Source organism: Corvus moneduloides, chromosome 26 (genome assembly GCF_009650955.1).
Source record: "Corvus moneduloides isolate bCorMon1 chromosome 26, bCorMon1.pri, whole genome shotgun sequence".
NCBI lineage: Eukaryota > Metazoa > Chordata > Aves > Passeriformes > Corvidae > Corvus > Corvus moneduloides.
The window spans coordinates 3,255,831-3,275,209 of NC_045501.1; the positions used below are offsets into that span (position 1 = coordinate 3,255,831).

Here is a 19,379-nt window from a genome sequence, read left to right on the forward strand (position 1 = left end):
TTTTTGTTATTTAACACACAAGCAGTGGGCTTTGTGTTGTGGTCATGCTTGCTCTGTGTCTCTAAGAGCTGGGAAAGCCATTGCAGTCTAGGTGAGCGTCAGCATGTTTGTGGAGCCTTGTGCAGCCCGAGCTGTGAGTGCAGGTGTCACCTCTGGGACTGCTCTGTGTGGGGCCAGGGCTGTGCTTCCCTTCTGCAGCTGCGGGCTGGTTGATGTTCCTGCCACAGTGGAAATCTCTCATTCCCAAAACTGCAGTGATCCCTGTGAGAAAAAGAGTGAGAGAGGGAAGGCAAATTCCAGGTGTCTGCTGAGTGTGCAGTGAATTGTGTGGTGACTGATCTGTGGGTGTTGGGTTTTAGGTTCCCGAACGGGGCAGTGCTGGCTGCTAGCTACCTGTGGAGCAGGGGCTGGGTCGGGTTGTAAATCCAGGAGTGGGGCAGGAAGAGGTTATTTCTTAGCTGACCACGTTCGTGGCAGGGCGAGTTGGGTGGGGGGAGGATGGGGGTGATGGGTTCGGGCGGGGCTGGGCGGGCCCGGCCTTTCACGGTCCCCGGGCTGCGGCCGGGGCTGTGCTCGGGGGAGGGCGGGGCGAGGCGGCGAAAGCGAAAGCGAAAGGCGGGAGCAGGCGCGGCGTCCCCGGCAGCAGCACCGGGCAGGGGGAGCGGTCCCGGCGGGCAGGACAGGGCAGGGCTCCCCGCGGGACCGGGGCTCCGGTCCGTGCTGCCGCCAGCGCTGCGGGGATGGATTCAGAGGAGGTGAGGAAGGACTGAGCCGCGGGAGCCTGCGGGCTGGGGAGTGGCGCAGCGCGGCTGAGACCCCTCCTGTCTTTAGGACTCCTTCGTCCGGCTGCTCCCCGAGGAGAGCCCCGAGCAGCTCCGGTGGGAGATGGAGCGGTGTAAGGTGGGTCCAGCTGCGTCCGAGAGAGAGAGGCTTGGTCGGCCGGATCCCGACTGCCCGGGATCCGCCCGGCCGGCCCTGGGCAGGAGCTCGAGTGTGTTTTCTTGGACTACGAGTCAGAGGAGGCAGAGAAGAGTAATTCCACGGAGAAAAGAGCCTGTTCTGGGGTCCAGGCTCATTCCCAAAGGCACAGCCTGTGCCAGGGCTGGGTGGCTGGTGGGGTCATACAATGTCATCAGGGTCTTGCTGTCTGATGGTGCTTCTCACAGGAGCTCAGTATTCTGGGGCAAGACCATGCAAACTTACAAATGGCCAACGAAGCTGCAGAGCGAGGGACACGAGAGCTGAAGGAAGAAGGAGAACTTCTTCATAAAATTCTTGAGCAACAGCTGTCTTTAAACGGAGATCAAGAGAGAGCCCACCAGGTCGGTGTTCAGTGGATGTGTCTTAGGCTTGGAAGGGTGGCAGGGGGTGCAGGGGCTGTATCACTGCTCTGAGATCACTTGCTTGGGATCCAGTGGAGTTTTCATGGGAAACATAAGGTCTGTGCCGAAGCGAAGGGAGGGCTGTCCTCAAAGGAGAGGAGCCAGGGCAGGGCTGCAGGCAGTCAAGAGCAGGAGAATGGGTTGGAGCTGTGTGCCCAAGAACAGTGCTGTGCTCAGAACAGTTGTGTACTGCAGCCCCTTGTGTCCTGGTGTTCCCTACTGCCCACTCTTTCCTTCCTTCCTTCCTTCCAGATTTTTGCGGCAAAGGAGGAGAACAACAGACTGAAGCAGGAAAAGCAGGTCCTGAAAAATAAACTGGAAGAACTGAAGAAGAGAGTCCTCTGGAATGATCCTGTGATGGTAACAGAGTGTGTGTGGGCACTTGGGTCTGCTAGCAAGGGCATAAGCCTGGCTGGAGAGGCTGCAGGTGAATGCAGCTGGGCACTGTGTGATGACTGGAACAGCTCCTGTTTGCAGGCAGCTCCTCTGCCAGGGCCAGGAGCTCCGGTCATGGCTTTGGGATTCCAGGCACTGCCAGACCCTAGGAGAGACTCTGTTGATGTTCTCCAGCCATGAGTTTATTTCTAGTGTGTGGATTGGCAGGGACATGCCCTGTGCAGGATCCAGTTTCCTCCAGGTGCTGTCTGTATTTAAACCTAGATGCTGTCTGCCTTGCCGGAAAAGAAAATGATCTTTAAGGGACTCACAGTAAACAAGGAGGACATGAATAAGCTGATGCTCACCCCACTGATCCACTACCCTATGCCAGGGGGCTCAGCTCTCATCACCTTTGAGGAGGCAAAGGGTAAGTGTGAGAAGAGCACTGCTCCGGCCAGGTCCTGCTCGACCATTTTGGGGCCTGCCCTGTGTCCCCTCCCTGTGCCAGAGTTTGGCACTGTCCCTCTCCCTGCCTTGTGTGGGGCTGTGCCCCCTCCCCGAAGCGTTTGCTGTGCCGTGTCCTGTCCTGTAGAGCGCTGGGAGCGGGCAGTGACTCCCCTGTGTTGGGGGCTCTCCCTGCTCGCAGTGGCCCAGAGGATCATAGAGATGAGGGAGCACATGGTGGAGCTGAGCTGTGGGGAGGAACTGGAGGAGCTGGACCAGTGCAGAGTGCGAGTGCAGGCAGTGCCCGTGGAGATCCTGCTGCCGTCTGCCCTGGAGGTAGGGCCCGCAGCTCGCCTGCTCCCCATGCCATGGAGCTGCCCTGGGCATGCTGCATCCCCTGTCTGAGCCTGCCTCGGCCAGGGCACTGCTACCAACCCCACTCAGCACTGCTCCCCGGAGCTCTGGGGTCAGTCCTGCCCTGGCACTGACTGGCCGGTGCCACCCACAGGTCAGGCTGACTCAGAGCAGCAGGAGCATCCTTGTGTCTGACTTGCCCAGCCTGGGCATCTGCAAGGAGGCACTGCTGGACAAGCTGGAGCTCTTCTTCAGCAAGGCAAAGAATGGGGGCAGCGAGGTGGAGAGCAGGGAGTTCCTGGATGACTCTGGCCAGGTGGTGCTGACCTTCACACAGGATGGAGGTGCGTGGGGTGTGCTGAGCTTGGGTGGCTGGCAAGGATGGAGCAGCCCAGCTTGCTCTGGGGGGGAAACTCCTGAGAGCAGATGAAGCTGTGTGTGGGGAACAGGGAAGGTAGAGTGAGCCCCAGGCTGTCCTGCCTCCCCCAAGACTGTGCTGGTGCCAGTGAGCTGAGCAATGAGCTGGGCAGCATCAGTCTTGGTGCCTATGCCAGGGACATAACATTGCCTGGAGCTTACCTGGGACCTGGACAGCTCAGGGCTTTCCTCTCCATATGCAGTGGCAGAGCCGCTAATTGAAAAAGGAAATATCCAAGTGCTTATTGGGAAAGGGAAATACAAAGTCAAAATATCACCATGCATGAGTGGAGACATCGCTAACCTGCAGGTAAGGGCATGACCCCTGTGCAAGCAGCACCTGCCAGCCTGGGCTGAGGCAGCACAGGTGGGGGGGCTCCTGAAGCCCCTCTCCCTGCACTGCTCTGCAGCTCACCCCCTGCTCTGCCCAGCTCCAGCCCTCCCGCTGCCCCAGGACTGTCCTGCTTTTGGGCATCCCCGACGTGCTGAGTGAGGAGTCCATGAGAGACGCCCTGGAGATCCACTTCCAGAAGGCCAGCCGCGGCGGCGGAGAGGTGGATGCCCTTGCCTATGTCCCAGCAGGGCGGACAGGGGTGGCCGTGTTCGTGGAGGACAGGGGCTAGTCCTGGCCAGCTCCAGGCTAGTCCTGGCCGGCCCCGTCAGCCCGAGGCTGAGGAGCTCCGTTGGCCGGCGGGCACGGGGGAAATTAAAGCGTCTGTTGGGAGCACCGTGTCTGTCGTGTTGGGGTCGGGCTGGGCCGGGTCGGGCCGGGCGCTGCCTGCGGCAGCCTGAGGGAGGCTGGGCCCTTCCCCGGCCGCGCTCTGTGGGGCCGGGCCGCGCCTTCCCGCGGGGCCCAGGGCGGGGCGGCTCCGCTTTCGCTTTCATTTCCCCGCGGCGGCGGGGCCGGGGCGGAGGCCGGAGAGGAGCCGGGGGCCGAGCAGGGGCTGCAGAGCCGGGGTGGCACCGGGCGGGCGAGGGCCCGGTGTGGCGAGGCGGGGCAGCCGCCGCCGGGGCTCCCGGGAGGCCGTGCCGGTGTGGCGGGGCCCGGGCAGCCGCCGCCGCGGGCATGGCGGGCCGCACGGTGCGGGTGCGGGGCTTCCCTGCCGAGCTGCCTCCCGACAGGGTGGCCGACAAGCTGACCATTCACTTCCTGCGCTCCCGCAACGGTGGCGGGGACATCGCCGACGTCCGGGTGCTGCCCGGGTCCCCGCCCTGCGCCCTCATCATCTTCGAGGCACCAGAAGGTAACGCCCGCGGGACCCTCGGGGGCCCGGCCTGTCCCGCCATCCCCAGCCCCACTCTTCCCTGTCCCACCATCCCCAGCCCCACTCTTCCGTGTCCCGCCATCCCCAGCCCCACTCTTCCCTGTCCTACCATCCCCAGCCCCACTCTTCCCTGTCCCGCCATCCTCAGCCCCACTCTTTCGTGTCCCGCCATCCCCAGCCCCACTCTTCCCTGTCCTACCATCCCCAGCCCCACTCTTCCGTGTCCCGCCATCCTCAGCCCCACTCTTTCGTGTCCCGCCATCCCCAGCCCCACTCTTCTCTGTCCCGCCATCCCCTGTCCCACCATCCCCAACCCCGCCCTTTCCTGTCAGGCTGTCCCCTGTCCCACCATCCCCAGCCCCACTATTACCTGTCCTGCCACCCGCTGTCCCACCATCCCCAACCCTCGCATCCCCTCTCCCACCATCCCCTGTCCTGCTGTCCCCATCCCACTGTCCCCGGCCCCACCGCCACTGCTGCCCCTTGGCTGGGCTGACGAAGGTCCGGGTGGCTTTTCCCACCAGTGGCCCAGAGGATCCTGAAGGTGAAAAACCACGTGCTGGCAGTCGGAAGGACACTGTACCCACTGGAGGTGACCCCGCACGCTGCAGAGCTGAGCCCCGATGAGGTACTGAGGGGCCATGGCAGCCCCAGCTGCTCCCACTCACTCTGTGCCTGGCAGACAGCTTGGGAAGGGAAGACCTCACTCTCTCCTTTAATCTTAATTACACTTAAATCCATTTTCATTCATATTCAAATGAAGACGTTTTTTCTGTGCTAATAGCACAGGGACAGCCTGGCAGCCTTGTGGGCTCTGTCATCTGGCGTTTGTGCCTGTCAAATGAAGGATAGTCAGGCTGGAGAGAACAGGCACTTTTCTCCAGTCCATCTGGTGCCACATGGGGAATTGTGTTAATGCCTCTGCCATGTCATCAGCTGGATGTACAGTGTATTGTTCCTCTCTCCTTCTCAGGAAAGCTTAGGATACAGACATGCTGGTGTCTACGGAGCACTGGGGAGTTCTTGCCTTTTCCTCCAGTCTCAAGGGACTGTGGCAGTAGCCATGTCTTGTTTTTATGTCCGAGCTTTTTGGGGCTCGAACATAAAAACGAGAGGCAAGGCCAGGCTAATTCCCATACCCTTGTTTTTTGCATACCCAAAGCTTTTTGCAAGTCTATGGTGCCAAAAGTGCTTGAAGATCTGGAGCTGAAGCTCTGCAAAGGCAAGAGGGCAACTGCATTTCAGATGCAGAAACAGTAGTGGATTTATTGGGTTTGGGCTTTTTGAAGAACTCCGTGTGTGTAGAAATGTGCAATTTCCCCCTCTGGCTCCTTGTCTGCAGACAGCTTTTGACAAGTGCACGAGGTCAAGGACTTACTTAGCCTGGGTCTTTTGGTCCTGTCTGTGTCACGGTCCATCTCCCTCAAAAGTAGGATGCTGAGGGAGAGAGGTGGAAGACTGTGTCATCTCTTCTGTCATAGTAATGCAGGGGCCAGGTGCAATTGCCTTCTCCTGTACCTTCAGAAGGGGTTGGTTTTGGTCCTTGCTCTCTCACTCCTTTGCTATCTACTTGCAGATCTTCCTATGTGTGTGCATGACAATTGACTATGGCAAGCTTCCCACTGGCAAAATCCTCCTGAGGGACTTGCAGAAAGGCTACAGCAATGTACAGTTCAACTTTGACTCAAAGAATATGCACTGCATAGTCCAGGGACCGTTCACTGAGCTGCAGACCTTCAGCAGAGACCTGCTAGGCAGCCTGAACCTCAGGAACCAAGCCATTGGCGAGATCCTCCTGCCAGCTTCCAGCCGTGGGGCCAAAGAGATGGGAATGCATGACCACCAGCAAGTGCCTGACTCCCCTGGGTCAGCACAAGAGACAGCAAAGCTGCCAAACTGGGACCAGGTGCGTGAAATGGCAGCTGAAGTCCCATCAACTCAGAGCCCAGTGGGTGAGGAAGCTGGGGAATTTTTGAGGAAGCTGGAGGACTTTTCCCTAGCAATGGACTTGGACATTTACTTGTACATGCAGAGGTTCTGTGCTGCTGAGTACCAAGGTGTGCTGCACCAATATCACGTGGATGTGGTGGATGTTAGTGGCGATGGCATTGCTGTATTGTATCTTCAGCCATCTGGAGGTCTGTCTGGGAACGTGGAGGCCTTGCAACAGGCCCACCTGGCCCTGCAGCAGCTCTACCAGCAGCTGGAGGTGAGCCTGCGCAAGGAGAGGATTGCTAAGGAAGGGCTGGGAATGGACAGCCAGGCACTCAGCACTCTGACACAAGAACTGCAGCAGCTGTATCCCCACTTGCTCTGCCATGAGGATGTGAAGCAGCTTTATCTTGTTGGAAACCTTGTTGATGTGTCCCAGGCCAAGCAGCACCTTCAGGATTGTGTCACCAGGAGAGGTGCTGCGCACATGGTTGACACGCTGAGCAGCTCCCAACCCTCACACCTTGCAACCTCTGGCACCACAGAGGCTGCACTACACCTGGCCAAAGTGCCTGTGGATACTTCAGCCACAAGACTTAGCCCAGGCAGGCCAGAGCTGAAAGGTGAGTTCAAGCTAGCTGCCAACTTCAGTGCCCTGAAAGCTGACAGGTCTCAGGCTGGCCAGAACCTCTCGCTGGATCAGGACTCTCCACCAGTGGGACACGTGCAGCTGTCTGGGAAACATTCATCAGAGATAGATGCCTCTGGTCTGAGTGACCCAAGAGCACTGACCCAGCAGTATCGGCCTCCCACCCCTGTGACAGATAAGGTTCTGGGGTCAGCAGCAGAGCCTCAGCAGAATGACCCCACAGAAAGGCACCATATGGAAGAAGGTGCCAGACTTACAGGACAAAAGGTGCTGTTGCCCTTTGTGGGCAAAGAAAACAGGACTTTTCAGCAGCCTGAGGAGTCTAAAGGCTCAGGTCCCGTTAAGCACCACTCCCTGGCTGGCATCTCCAGCACCTGTGATGTGACATGGACCTCTTCTGCTTTAGACTCCAAATCCTCTGCATCCAGGCCTCTGCTGCGACGGTCCAACAGCTTCTCCCTGCCAAGGTCAAAGGAAAGCAACGACTCCGGAGACAGCAGCAGCAGGGTGAGTGAGGAAATGAGCCTGGACTCTCTACAGTGGTTTTACCTGAAAGATGTCTGCCATGCCACTATTGATGAGCTGTGCAGGGCTGGAGGGGTGCACATCTCAGAGCGCCACGCTGGGGACTGCACAGTGCTGACGCTGCAGGCAGCAGACAGGAGAAGGCTGCTCCAGGCTAAATGGAAGGTGGAAGATCTTGTGCAGAAGTGCCCTGACTTGGTGTGCCAGAGTCTGAGCTACTCAGAGCTCGCTGTAGATGGTCCAGATGACAGTGCCCTGAGTGAACTGTGCAGCCTCTTGCGAGGAAAATCCTTCCAGGTTGGACTCAGCAAAGACAAGTACAAGCTATATCTTGTCTGCCCCAAGGAGATGGTGCCAGGAGTGGCTGAGGCATTCCACATGTTTTCTTCCCGGAGGCTCTGTGCTGTGAAGTCTTCATCTATGTCTCCTGGACTAGAAAGTACAGGGAAATCAAGTGTCATCCAGCCAGGCAGAAGCCAGGACCCAATGCTGGATGCAGCCCTTCCTGGCAGCCCAAATTCCCTACAGCACCTGAACATCAGCAATAAAGTAGACTCTACAGATATGCTCAGGGCTTCCTGGGTGCCAGAGGCTGAGGAAAAGAGGTCCTCCAGTCCTTGGAGGTTCCAGCAGGCTTGGGGGAAGGAGGAAGCCAGGGTCCGTATTGATTCTGGGGCTGGGAGAGGAGGAAGCAGCCTTCTGAGCGTTGGTGCAGGGGATAAGCCAAGTCCTCCTGGCCTGAGGGAGTCCCAGGAACAGCGGAAGACAAAACTGTCTCTGGGGGAGCCTGACGCCACCCGGCTAAAACAAGTCTTGCCAGACAGATTCCAGTTTGCAAGAGACAAGAGCAGAGGAGGCCACAATGAAGCAATGGGACAGCAGCACTGTCCAGTCCCTGCAGCTGACGGAGCTCCTCAGTCTCTGCCCACCTGGCTATCCAGGGCCACGGCTGCTGAGCCACCACCAGCTGTGGCCCAAGAGGAACCTGCAGCAGAGGCCAGGGATCAGGGAACGGCCCCGCTCCCAAAGGGCAGGAGCAATGAGCAGGAGGAGCCTGACCTCCCATCACAGCAGAGAAGAGACCCCAGCCTTGGACAGGAAAGCAGCACAATCCCTCTGGGCCAGTGTGATGCTTGCCAGGGCTCAGGTGTGACCTGCCAGGGCGCCTGCGGTCACGCCTTGTGCAGGACATGTTTTGCAGCAGACAGTACGCAGCCAGCTTGCTGCAGATCGTCCTCCACTGCCCCAAGCTGCAAGATCTTGGGGACATTGAAGATCTCCTCCCTGTCTCAGAGCCTGCCTGGATACTATCGAGACCCAACACTTCAGCTTGCTTACAGCATCCCTGATGGCGTGCAGGGGGTAGGTACCCAGCGCAGGGATTCCCCATCCCACTGCAGCCCACACGGTGGGGGTCTGTCAGGGTGGCTGGGGGGAAAGAACAGCCACAGCTCCCTGCCCCACATGCAAAGCAGCAGAGGTACTGACCTATGAAAGGCAAAAAGCCCCACACCAGGTTTTGGAGCAGTTTGCTGCTTCTCAAGAACGTGTGATCTCTGTTTTTAGTTGACATTGACTATCAGCCCATGGGGCCCATAGTCATCAGTGTAGGTTTCAAGCTAGACAAAACCTTAGAAATCCCCTCGGAGGCACAGCACTCCAGCCATTGTTTAAAATGTCTTATTCCTGTTCTAAGGTTGGGGACCCTCGCCCAGGACAGCCTTACAAAGGGGGGAATTTTTGTGCCTTCCTGCCTGACAACAAGGAAGGGCTGAAGACAGCAAAGCTGCTGAAGAAAGCATTTGAACGCGGGCTGACATTCCAGATCAAGTCCTGCAGTGGAGAAGAAAAAGTAACATGGGGCTTTATCCCCCACAAAACCTCCTGGGATGGAGGCAAAGCCAGGTATGGCCCAGCTCATCCTAAGCTTCTGGGTATGGTTGTGGGTTTTTTAGCAACTGGAGGAGGAGAACCATGGGGTCCAGCTCAACAAATCCTGTCAGGGACGGCTCTTCTACCCTCCCACAGTGGCAGAGTTGCTGCCTCCCTTTGCTTCAGTTTGCAGGGCAGCTATGGCGTGGCAGACCAGCCCTGGCACCCTCCAGCTGGAGCAAAAGCCTTTGCCCATCCCACAGCCATAAATGGTGTGGAAACCCATAAGTTCCCTATGGACAAGAATTCTGGGCCGTGTTCACTTCCAGCCTTTCCCATGACATGGGCCTGCAGGCAGCAGGACATCCCCAGGAGCAGGACTTCCACTCTCAGCCCCTGCTGAAAGGTTGGGGCAAAAATAAAGGGCTGCTTCCCACTGTGTTTTTGGCGCATCAGCAGGGTTTACAGTGCTTCCCTCTCTGCCCCACAGGAATGGCTACCCGGATGCCCAGTATCTCCGGGAGGTTGGCGCAGTTCTGAATAAACTGGGCCTTGCGTGATTCTCCCACAGCCACGGCCTGTGGCTTCCCTTTGCCTTCCTTTCCTGCTGAGAAAACTGCAGCTTAACAAGAGACAGCTCAGGAAGAAGCACGTGTTTGTCAAAGGAGCTCCTGCGTTCCCCAGATGTAGCCAGAAATCTGCGCGTTAGCAAACAGCAGCACCTCCGTCCCTGCCCCATGAAGGCCTCAGCATGGATCAGTGCTTCCCAGAAACTCCAGCTCCTCTTGGATGTGTGTCCTGGCAGCCAACTGCAGAACTTATTTCATTCAGCTGACTGCAGGCTGAGCCCCGTGTGGCTTTCAGTAGCATGACCCAAACCCGGGCAGGAGTCTGCATCTAGTCCAGCCCCAGCTTCTGGAAGTCTCTTCCGCCTCCTGCCACTACAGGTAGGTTCCAGCTCAGCTGCTGCCAGAGCCCAGGCTGGAGATGAACTGTCGCTAGTGTCAGCTCTTCACACTGACAGTTCAGGCCTCTGCAGACAGCCCCATGCTCCAGCCCCTCCCCAGCACCTGCTCTGAAGCCAGCAGGTGACCTGGTGCTCTCTTGAGGAGAACATTAACAGCTTTCAGCACCCACAGCAGCTGCCTCCCAGGGACAGTCTCTATGCTGACAAATAAATGGGATTTATTCTCATGTTTGGTACTGGCTGTTCATGCCTTGTCTTAACTTCAGCCCAGGCACCCACTTCAGTCCCACCTGGCTACTGAGGCACAGAGCCCAGCTAAGGACTTTGCAAACAAAAATCACCATGGAAGAATGTCAGGAACAACACTCAAGCCAACAATTAATACTTGTCCCTGAGAGCAGAGGCATCTCCTCATGCTGGGAGTGTTACACTTTGTCAATCAAACCTGCCCTGAGCTGTGGGCAGAGGGGTCATGACAACAAAAACCTGAGCAGTGTACTGTGGAAGGTTTTGTTATGCATTTAATTAACATTTGAAACACATAAGGCATATGGTAACAGTTGACAGAGGAGCAGTACACATTGTAGTCATGTAAACAGCAGTGGCACAGTTGTTTTCTGTCCAATGTGGTTACACACACAAAGCGAAATATATTTTTTAAACAAAAGATTTGCTATCTGTCTGTAGGATGACCATCACTCATATCACATATCTGCAAATCAACACAATTCAGACAGTACGGACCAGACCATATGCTGTAAGAGGCTCACTCAGAGTCTAACACGTTTCACATCATGCTCATGTACTACTTGCCAATAACACTTTGCCATCACGAGGGCTCAGCACACCAGAGACTTCAGGCAACCAGAGTGGTTTAACACCTATGATAGCAGCTGTCAGCGGGCCAGGATCCTGCATCAGTTGAAGCCTGACTCACACAGTGCTTCTTACTTCTCCCTGGCCAGTCAATTCTAGTTTAATACAGGTGTCCAAAACAAAACATAGAGCTGAACTCCTTCCCAGAGCACTTGGCAGGGGCCACCTCTGTTCCCTTCCCCTCCTGCAGTCAGCTTGCAACACAAGTGAGCTTCAGAGAAACTGAAGAGTCAAAAATGTGGCAACCAGCTGCCTGGTGATAGCAAAGGAGTTGCACTTTGTCCCAGACCAGCAGCACCAGGCTGGGAGGCCACTACAGCAATGACAGGAGAGGCACTCGCACTGAGCCCCCCCGGAGCAGGCAGGGCTGTGGACACCTCCTCCCGCTCATCAACTCCTTACACTTTCACTTGGACTCCTCATGGCACAACCTTTGAGTCAGACAATCAGTAAAATAAACATTAAATTGCACTTCTGGAATGGCACACATGATTAAGTACAGGAATCTCCCAGTTCCTCAGTAGCACAACTTTGTCCTAAACAAGCAACATTGAATGGAATGATTTTTATCCTAGGGTTTCGTTTTGGTTTTTTTGCTTTGGTCCTTAGTATACAAACCGGCTGGTTAACTTGATTAAGACACTTGAAATTGTTTTACACAGGTTCTATACTGGCCCTTAAAAAAGAAGTAAAAAACCAAAACACAACCAACCACACCCACCTAGAGCAGAGCATTGAGAAGGGGCGGAGGATTGCAAGGTTACAGTTAATCTTGGTCTTCCTGTAGAAAACACTGTTGCTACCAAGAGACACAAAATAGCCAGTGCTGAACTGAACAGGCAGTAACTGCTCGGCATTCCTGCCTTGATAAGGGCTTCAGGAATTCCTAGCTAGAAGACATGTGAGCAGCTACCCCAAGAGAGCCAGGAGCTGGGATTGTTTCCAGAGAGCCAAGGCCGGAGCAGCTGATAAAGCCTCACTCAGGGCTCACTCTGGAGCCAAACAGCTGCCCTGGGGGAGACAAGGGCTTTACAACAGGTCTTATGGACTGGGGAGTACAGAACCACCAGGTCAGCCCTGGAAAGGCTGGAACACCTGGGGAGAGAACAGCTAATTCACGGAAAGTCCAACAACACCACCAGTGTTCACAAAACAGAGCTAATAAGAGTCAAAACAGGGTTTTGGCAATACTTTGAAAGGCCAGAATGGAAAAGGCCCCAGTGACTTCCTAGTCATGTAAGCAGAAGGCACCGAGATGCTGTTTCCCGTGGCGCACAGGAGGCAGCAGGTCAGAGGGGTCTGATGGGAAGCTGCCAGGCTCCCGGGCTGTGAGAGCCGTGCCACGCCGCCTGACCCAAGGCCATCCATGTAAGGCACTGAGCACGAGCTTGGCTCAGAATAAAGCGGGGAGAGGATGTTACTGTTAAACACACCATATTTTTCCCTTTTCGTGCAGAACCAGAAGATGTGCAGGGTTGCGTGCCCTTTGAACATGCTGCCCTGTCAAGCCCAGTTTCTCAGAGGAACAGGTCCAGGCTTTCCATTTCAGCAATTTAGACAGTCCTTCTGTTTTCACACCTGGTAAAGCAGCATTAGACACTGTTGGATTTAATCTAAATTAGCATGACAGGGCAGGTTGAAAGAAGCAGCAAGATTTTGGATTCAGAAAGGTAAAAAGTTGTGCTTGTGAGTTCCATCAGCCCATGTTTATGAAGTTCAAGAGATGAACTGACAAAGATCTCTGAGAGGGCTCCAGGACTCCTCTGAGGTTGTAGGGAACCGGGTTGTTGCAATATTTAAAGTGAGCCAGGGCAAGACCCCTGGAAGCTGTGCCTATGCATTTCTAAAGATCTCTGGACTGAGCCCAAGCACCTGAACCACAAGCTGCACTGACAGACGGGAGCCCCACTGGAGCAGGCTGAGGGAGAACCCCAGCCCTGCATGGCATGGGCTCTCTTGGGTGGCAGTGGGGCTGTATGCCCAGCCCTGTGCCCAGTGGGTACCTGCCCTCCTTGGGCCCTGGGCCCTCCCTGTGGGCTAGTTAAGCAGGATTCTTGTCTCAAGGTTTTGCTTCTGGAGCCCGAGTTCTTCCATGATGAGCAGCTCTTCTTGGTGCCCTCGAGTTTACCATTTCAAATCCAAAATTAAACCCAAAAGCCCACACCTACAATCCATGATAAGTAAGCACCAACAGCACCAGAGCTGCCCAGGGCTGCAAGCAGGGTCCAGTGGGAAGGACAGCATCACCCAGGACTCAAGGTGCTCACAGAGCTGGGCTTAGGTCTCTACACAGCTCTGTTTCCAAATGCACAGAAGGAAAGAAAAGTAGAAGTGAAACAAAGTTCTGGTATAGGAGGAGCACCCCAGGCAGCTCCTAAACCCTCAGCACTGGAGCCCCAAGATACAGATTCAGGGGAAGAAGAGTCAAGCCCTACTGCAGCAAGTGAGCTAGAACACGATAGAAAACTGCTCAGAATATGCAGGTTAAGAGGTTTGACACACAGCTGGGCTGTTTATCATCTAACTGCTACCGTGGCAACAGCTTTACTAACCAGTGTGCCCCAGGGAGAGACAGCCCAGAGGACTGGCTCTTGAAATTTACTTCCCAAACTGCAACAGTGTACAGGGCACTGCACAAAGCATTAACAGGGGATTAGTTTGTTCCCATCTCAATGAAGTCCAACTCAATACTGCAGCCCTTGGAAATAAAAACACGAGGGTGAAGCCCTAACAATACCAACTTGGAGCCCAACATAATAAAGCACAGAGCCAACATCAATTTTTCCAGTCGTTTGAGACACAGTTGAGTCCTTATGGTCTCTAAGAACCAGACACTGCTCAGATCTCTCTATACAATTTGGAAATAGAAAATGGACAGGATCAGGTTACCTAATTGAAACTTTTCTTCTGTAGTCAGACACAGCCCAGCCCAGCCTGTCAGGTTATTTACTGTCTGCACAGAGAAGTGACTGCAAATGAAGTATGATATGCCATAGACTCCAAATTGCCAGGATGGCCAAGGCAAAGACAACATGAGCTGTTACTGTCTGACTGTGTTAGTGGCCCACAAAAAGCAGAGGGAATAGAGCCCGGTTAGTGTGAACAGAAGAGAAACCCCTGCTTGAATTAAACTAGGCCAGCTGTGGTTTTCCTTTGGCTGTGGAGGAAACATCCTACATTTGGCCAATGCTCTGCTGAACAGGCTTCCCAAAGCTGACAGCACAAACGCTTCAGCAGGGCTCAGTTTCTGCAGAGATACTTGGCAGTTGTTACAGTACATTGCGCCATGACTTTACAGTGACAGGCTGTGGAGTTGTTAGTCACCAACTGCTTGGAAGCTTCAGCCTCACTGCCAGAGAAAAATAAGGTTAGTCTGGAAATTCAGTAGAGAAACAAGTGGTTAGAAAACAGTATGAAATAAACAGGCTTCAAAAGAGAGAGCAGGAGGCATATCTGGCAAAGGGTCAGTCACAACAAGAGCATGCAAACCTCATCTGAATGATAACCATGATGTTCTTGTACTGGTGAAAGATGGAAGATACTGATCTGTCCATTTCCAGGTCCCAAAGAGATCAGGGAATTAAACCACGAATTCATAATCTGCATACATCTCTTCTCCTTAGTTCTCTGCTTTTTTAGATTCTTCCTTGGGTGCTTCAGGAACCAGAATGACTTTTCCAACATTCTTCTTTTCTTGCATCTGCCTCATAGCCTCTGCCACCTGGAAGCAAAAGGAGTGTGGTAAGACCCCCACCCACTGCAGAGTGTGTCCATGCCCTTCCTGGCCCCCTCAGTCCCCCCAGACCAGTCTGAGGCATAGCTGGGAGGCAGCTTTCCTGGCAGTTCAAGCAAGTCCCAAGCATTCAGGTGCCTCTGCATAGGTGTGTTTTGGACAGACCTGGGCAACTACCCCAGAAAGACAATAGGAAAACTGTCCTCAAGAATTCACACAGACAAACCTTGACATACACAAGGATGCTCTGCTCACACAAACGTGGAAGTGCAGTGTGTGTCACCACAGCTTCCTCTCCAAAGGGAGGGGAACTGCAGGAACCTGGCCACCTGCCAGGAGGAAAAAACCTCTACTAGCTGCACAAAACAATACATGCACAGAATTGTATCATTATTATCATTGTTTTTAAGCACCTGGACCAGGCCTGGAGCCAAAGTTTTCCTTAGGCCTTTGCATCAGACTAGTTCTCAGGTATGAACACTGACTGATCATCACTATGTTCTCTGCTCCCCTGCAGCAAGTCCTGCTCCAGCACAGGATTTCCAAGGGAAGAGCCTGACTCTGCATGGACACACGCCCATAACCCTGAGCAGAGCAGAGCTGCTGAAAAACCTGCTGCTCCCTTCCAACATCCTCATTCTGCTTCACTGCCTGGGCTCTTTTGCACTCTTGGAAGGGCAGCAACAGCCTTCCCATCTGTCTGTTTAATTACAGGGTACAGACTACCGAGGGCATACTCCAGTCTGATGCATAACCCAGCCCCTTCCTGGCTGCTGCTGCCCATGGAGCTCAGCTGAGCACCTGCCCTGCTCCACAGGGACACTGTCTAGCATTGCCCAGCCCTATGCATTGGAGCAGAATAGCCCAGCCACTTTACTCAGCCTTAATATTTTAAAAGGAATAAGGCACTGAATGTCTGAGAACAGACGGTTATTAGACATTTTCAACAGTTCAGCCCCCAGGAACAAGGCGCTCACTCTGTACCACTGCCAGCCAGTATGTTAGCTCAGACTCACCTGGTCAAAGGGCCATACAGAGTCTATTTTGGGCTTGATTTTGCCTTGACTGTACAGGTTAACCAGCTTGGCTACAACACTTCTGATAAGCTCAGCTTCCTCATCCATGTATCCAAGATGGTAGCCACATACAGCCTTGTTCTGGTGCAGCAGCTGCAAGGCAGTGATGCTGAACTGGTTCCACCAGGTTTTAGCCATAGCCATGAGGTTCTTCTTCTGCCCAGTGAGCAGGTTTGCTACACCTGAAAAGAAGGCAAGCCACAGATAAGCTGGAACACAGCACAGGAGGCAATGGGCATCCCATGGAACAGCTCAGACCACGCACAGGGGAACAGCCACTCAGCAGAGTGAGGGACAGAGCTGAGAACTGGATCACAGCAGAACCTGCCCAGCTGACCTTCAATGGAAACAGGCACCTGCCTCAGCCTCCAGCTATGCAAAATTTGGATTATCAGCACTCACATGGCAAAAATATAGAACGACTACTCTCTGGCCCTCCTAAGGCAGCAGCAGTGCAGTTAGACTAGAGGGCTGGCAGAGGTAAGAAAGGGTTACAATTGACAGCCAGCCAGGCTGGCAGGACAGCTTTCCCCTTCTCCTACAGCCCTGCTTCTTCAGGGGAATCACACGCTGCAACGGCCGGGACAACCAAAGCAGCACACTGGTGCAAGTGTCTGGAATCCCACTGGGGGTTGTGTGAGGGCTTTGTCTATGGGACAAAATCACAGTGTTCCAGGGCTGGGGAATGGAGAGATAAGTATTCAGTAGCCTCAAACCTCATCTCCCACACATCCTCTAAAAGAAAAGCAAAGCTGTGCATTAACTCAGCCTAGAAAAAGCAGCTATGCCAGTATTCCTCTGCGAGGACATTCCAGCTTCCCCTGCAGGCACCAGCTTTTACTCTAAGAGAAATTTCACCACGGGAGGGAAGAGTCCTGGAGCCTGTGAACACAGCTTTGGGGACAAGACACAAATCTCACTCCCCTCACTGTCTCACCAAGGCAAAGCATCCTGAAGACCTTCATGAAATAACAGAACTACAACACAGTGCAGTGAGGAATAGTGATGGTCCCTGACAGCCAAGAACCCAGACACAGAGCATTCCTGTGTGGATCCCATTCTACCAGCAAACAGTCTCTGGGTTTGGGCTCCTTGCTCACACTCACCGTAAGTGATGAGTTTGCCCATCGGCTTCAACAGGTTAAATGCTTTGGACGTATCAGATCCTCCCAGCGGGTCCAGGACAATGTCAACACCTAGAGAGGGAATTGGGAGCAATTAGAAGTTTCTCTGCAATTGAAAGAAATGCAAGACAGTTGCAGAAGTCCTCCACCTCATCATACCTTTGGGAGAGATTTTCCGGACCTCCTCTGCATAATCCATCGTTCGGTAGTCAATGGGGTGAGCAACTCCACTCTCCCTGAGTGACTCGTGCTTGGAGGCAGATGCTGTGCCAAAAATGGTGACATTTTCTACAGTCTTGCACAGCTGGATGGCAGCAGTTCCCACACCACCTGGAAATCAGCAGTGAGAAAGATTTAGAAGCAAACAGCCCCAGCAGTCAGAAAAACCTCTGAATAGGTAAATTATCCCTGCCTGTACCAATCACACAGCACAGCAGCCTGGGGAATAGTGACTCTGCCTGGTGAGGTTGATACCTGGGACACACTGGGAGAGACTAAGCCCAGCCACTGGGAAATGGGGCAGCATGAAGCCTGCATCTCTGCTAGGTGACGTTTTGTCAGTCCAGCCCCATTCTGATCATTTCCTCACCCATGTCACTTACTCAGAAGATGCATGGTGAAACCAAGAGTCTCAGCAAGAACTGTTTACCTGCAGCCATGTGGATGAGGACACTCTGGTTGGGTCTCAGGTTTCCAAAGTCAAATAGAATCATGTAGGCAGTGATGTAGTTAACAAGAAGAGCAGCTGCTTCTTCGAAGCTCATCCCCTCAGGCATTGGGAAAGTCTGACTGGCAGGCACATTCACAACTTCTTGCCAGAGCCCTGACCTAGCCAGGACCATCACCTTATCTCCAACCTAAAATCAGAGGACAAGGTGGTCGGAAACAAGCCCCCAAGCCTAGCAGAAGCCATCACACCCTTGCCCTCGGTAAGTCAGAGCTAGTGCATGCACACTGTTCTCTGTGCAGAGGTCTGCAGGGACTGCAGCAACCCAGGACTCAGGCAGGAGACCACACCTGCTCCATCCTCATCGGGAGACTGTAGCACAGCACCTCTCACCACAGACCTGGGCACATGCCAGGAACCCCAGAGAGACCACAGGCACTCCATGCTCTGGCTTTGTAGTGGTACCCAAACCCAAACTATGGTTGCCCAAACCAACCATTAGATCCATGTTGGATCCCCAACAAGGCAAGAGGGATGAGGATCATGTCCTGCCCTCCTTACCCAAGCTGGGAGCAGAAGTCTAAACACCGAAGGCTATTACTGCTGCTCCTTGTAAGGATCATCCTGCCGAGAGGCAGCAGCCTTTGGGAAACGTTTAGTAGCATCCATCATGGAAAATGCATGCCCAACCTTAGGAAAACCTCCTGAATCTAAGGCACACGGCCGTCCCCAGCTCCTCCCTGCGGCTCCGGCCCCTCAGCCCGGCCCGTCGGGTGGCTGCGCTTCCGTCCCCCTGGAGCAGCAGGATTCCTGCCCGCCCTGCCCCTTTGTCCAGGGCCTTTGTCCGCCGCCCGGTCGCCGCCGAAGCCTCCGCGGGTGGGATCGGACGGGGCCCTGGCGGGGGCTCAGCGCTGCCGGGGGCCGCCCCGACGGGGAGTCCCGGCCCCGTTCCGGCGGGTGGAGCGGCCGGGGCTGCGGGCACCGGGCCCGGCCGGGGGCGGGGTCGGGCGGGGCCGCACCTGCGGGGCGGCGGGGCGCTTCGGGGCCCCGTAGCCCTCACCTGTCGGTCGCGGACGCCGTCGCCAAGGGCGCGGACGGTGCCGGCGCACTCCATGCCGGGGCAGACGGGCGGCGGCGGCAGCCGGTCGTACAGGCCCTGCCGTGCCATCAGGTCGGCGAAATTGAGGCCGCAGGCGCGGACGCTCACCGAGACCTCTCCGGGCCGCGGGTCAGCGGCGCGCCGCGCCTGCACCTTCACCTTGTCGTAGCCGCCGAACCCCGTCAGCACCAGCGCCCGGTGCTCGGCCGCCTCCCCGCCGCCCGTCGGCGGCTCGGGGCCGGGGGCCGGCTCGGGGGCGGCGGAGGCCGGGGCCGGCTCGGCGGACATGGCGGTGCGGAGCGGCGAGAGCGGCTGCGGGCGCACGGCAGCGGCGGGCGGGGAAGAGCCGGGGCGCGGCCGGGGGCGGAGCGGCACGGGCGGGGCAGCGCGGAGCGGCGGCGGCGGCGGGCGTGGCGGCGGTCCCGGTCAGCCCCCGCCCCGGCTCCCCCAGCCGTACCCGGCTCCCCCAGCCGTACCCACCCCCCCGCCGTCACGGACCGTCTTCTCCTCCACGCCGCCTTTTTTATCTTTTGTATTCCTTGCCTTTTTTCGCCCCTAAATGATCCCTTTCGAACAAACACGCTGCTTGCGTCCTTCCTGGGGACATGGTCGAAATGGC

At 55.5% G+C, this 19,379-nt stretch overlaps 3 protein-coding genes across 3 annotated transcripts; 2 read left to right on the forward strand and 1 right to left on the reverse strand.

Annotated features, from left to right (window-relative positions):
• Positions 1 to 591: 591 nt before the first annotated feature.
• IFI35 (interferon induced protein 35) lies at positions 592 to 3,699 on the forward strand. The gene is made up of 9 exons (XM_032134521.1): positions 592 to 755; positions 832 to 900; positions 1,167 to 1,322; positions 1,635 to 1,742; positions 2,043 to 2,187; positions 2,407 to 2,540; positions 2,713 to 2,902; positions 3,179 to 3,285; positions 3,407 to 3,699. Exons 1-9 carry the CDS (start codon positions 741 to 743, stop codon positions 3,596 to 3,598), a joined length of 1,116 nt encoding a protein of 371 aa, XP_031990412.1. The 5' UTR covers positions 592 to 740; the 3' UTR covers positions 3,599 to 3,699.
• Positions 3,700 to 3,891: 192 nt separating this feature from the next.
• Positions 3,892 to 10,421, forward strand: LOC116456009. Its single transcript, XM_032134484.1, has 5 exons — positions 3,892 to 4,219; positions 4,765 to 4,868; positions 5,817 to 8,708; positions 9,043 to 9,251; positions 9,709 to 10,421. The coding sequence occupies exons 1-5, from the start codon at positions 4,042 to 4,044 to the stop codon at positions 9,776 to 9,778; spliced, it is 3,453 nt and encodes a 1,150-aa protein (XP_031990375.1). The 5' UTR covers positions 3,892 to 4,041; the 3' UTR covers positions 9,779 to 10,421.
• A 265-nt stretch (positions 10,422 to 10,686) lies between these two features.
• On the reverse strand, positions 10,687 to 19,048 carry VAT1 (vesicle amine transport 1). The gene is made up of 6 exons (XM_032134520.1): positions 18,722 to 19,048; positions 17,644 to 17,851; positions 17,154 to 17,324; positions 16,977 to 17,066; positions 15,811 to 16,052; positions 10,687 to 14,782 (listed from the first exon to the last, which is right to left on the reverse strand). Exons 1-6 carry the CDS (start codon positions 19,046 to 19,048, stop codon positions 14,681 to 14,683), a joined length of 1,140 nt encoding a protein of 379 aa, XP_031990411.1. The 3' UTR covers positions 10,687 to 14,680.
• Positions 19,049 to 19,379: the final 331 nt, after the last annotated feature.

What these genes read in the sequence shown, in the direction of transcription:
- LOC116456009 (XM_032134484.1), top strand. Translation starts at nt 4,042, where the DNA reads ATGGCGGGCCGCACGGTGCGGGTGCGGGGCTTCCCTGCCGAGCTGCCT. An exon ending in CAGAGCTGAGCCCCGATGAG is followed by an intron (nt 4,869 to 5,816) that starts GTACTGAGGGGC and finishes ATCTACTTGCAG; the next exon opens with ATCTTCCTATGTGTGTGCAT. An exon ending in TCCCTGATGGCGTGCAGGGG is followed by an intron (nt 8,709 to 9,042) that starts GTAGGTACCCAG and finishes TCCTGTTCTAAG; the next exon opens with GTTGGGGACCCTCGCCCAGG.
- IFI35 (XM_032134521.1), top strand. An exon ending in ATCAAGAGAGAGCCCACCAG is followed by an intron (nt 1,323 to 1,634) that starts GTCGGTGTTCAG and finishes CCTTCCTTCCAG; the next exon opens with ATTTTTGCGGCAAAGGAGGA. An exon ending in GAGACATCGCTAACCTGCAG is followed by an intron (nt 3,286 to 3,406) that starts GTAAGGGCATGA and finishes TGCTCTGCCCAG; the next exon opens with CTCCAGCCCTCCCGCTGCCC.
- VAT1 (XM_032134520.1), bottom strand. Translation starts at nt 19,048, where the DNA reads ATGTCCGCCGAGCCGGCCCCGGCCTCCGCCGCCCCCGAGCCGGCCCCC. An exon ending in CCGGAAAATCTCTCCCAAAG is followed by an intron (nt 17,067 to 17,153) that starts GTATGATGAGGT and finishes TTCCCTCTCTAG; the next exon opens with GTGTTGACATTGTCCTGGAC. An exon ending in CTGTATGGCCCTTTGACCAG is followed by an intron (nt 14,783 to 15,810) that starts GTGAGTCTGAGC and finishes TTTTGCTTCCAG; the next exon opens with GTGGCAGAGGCTATGAGGCA.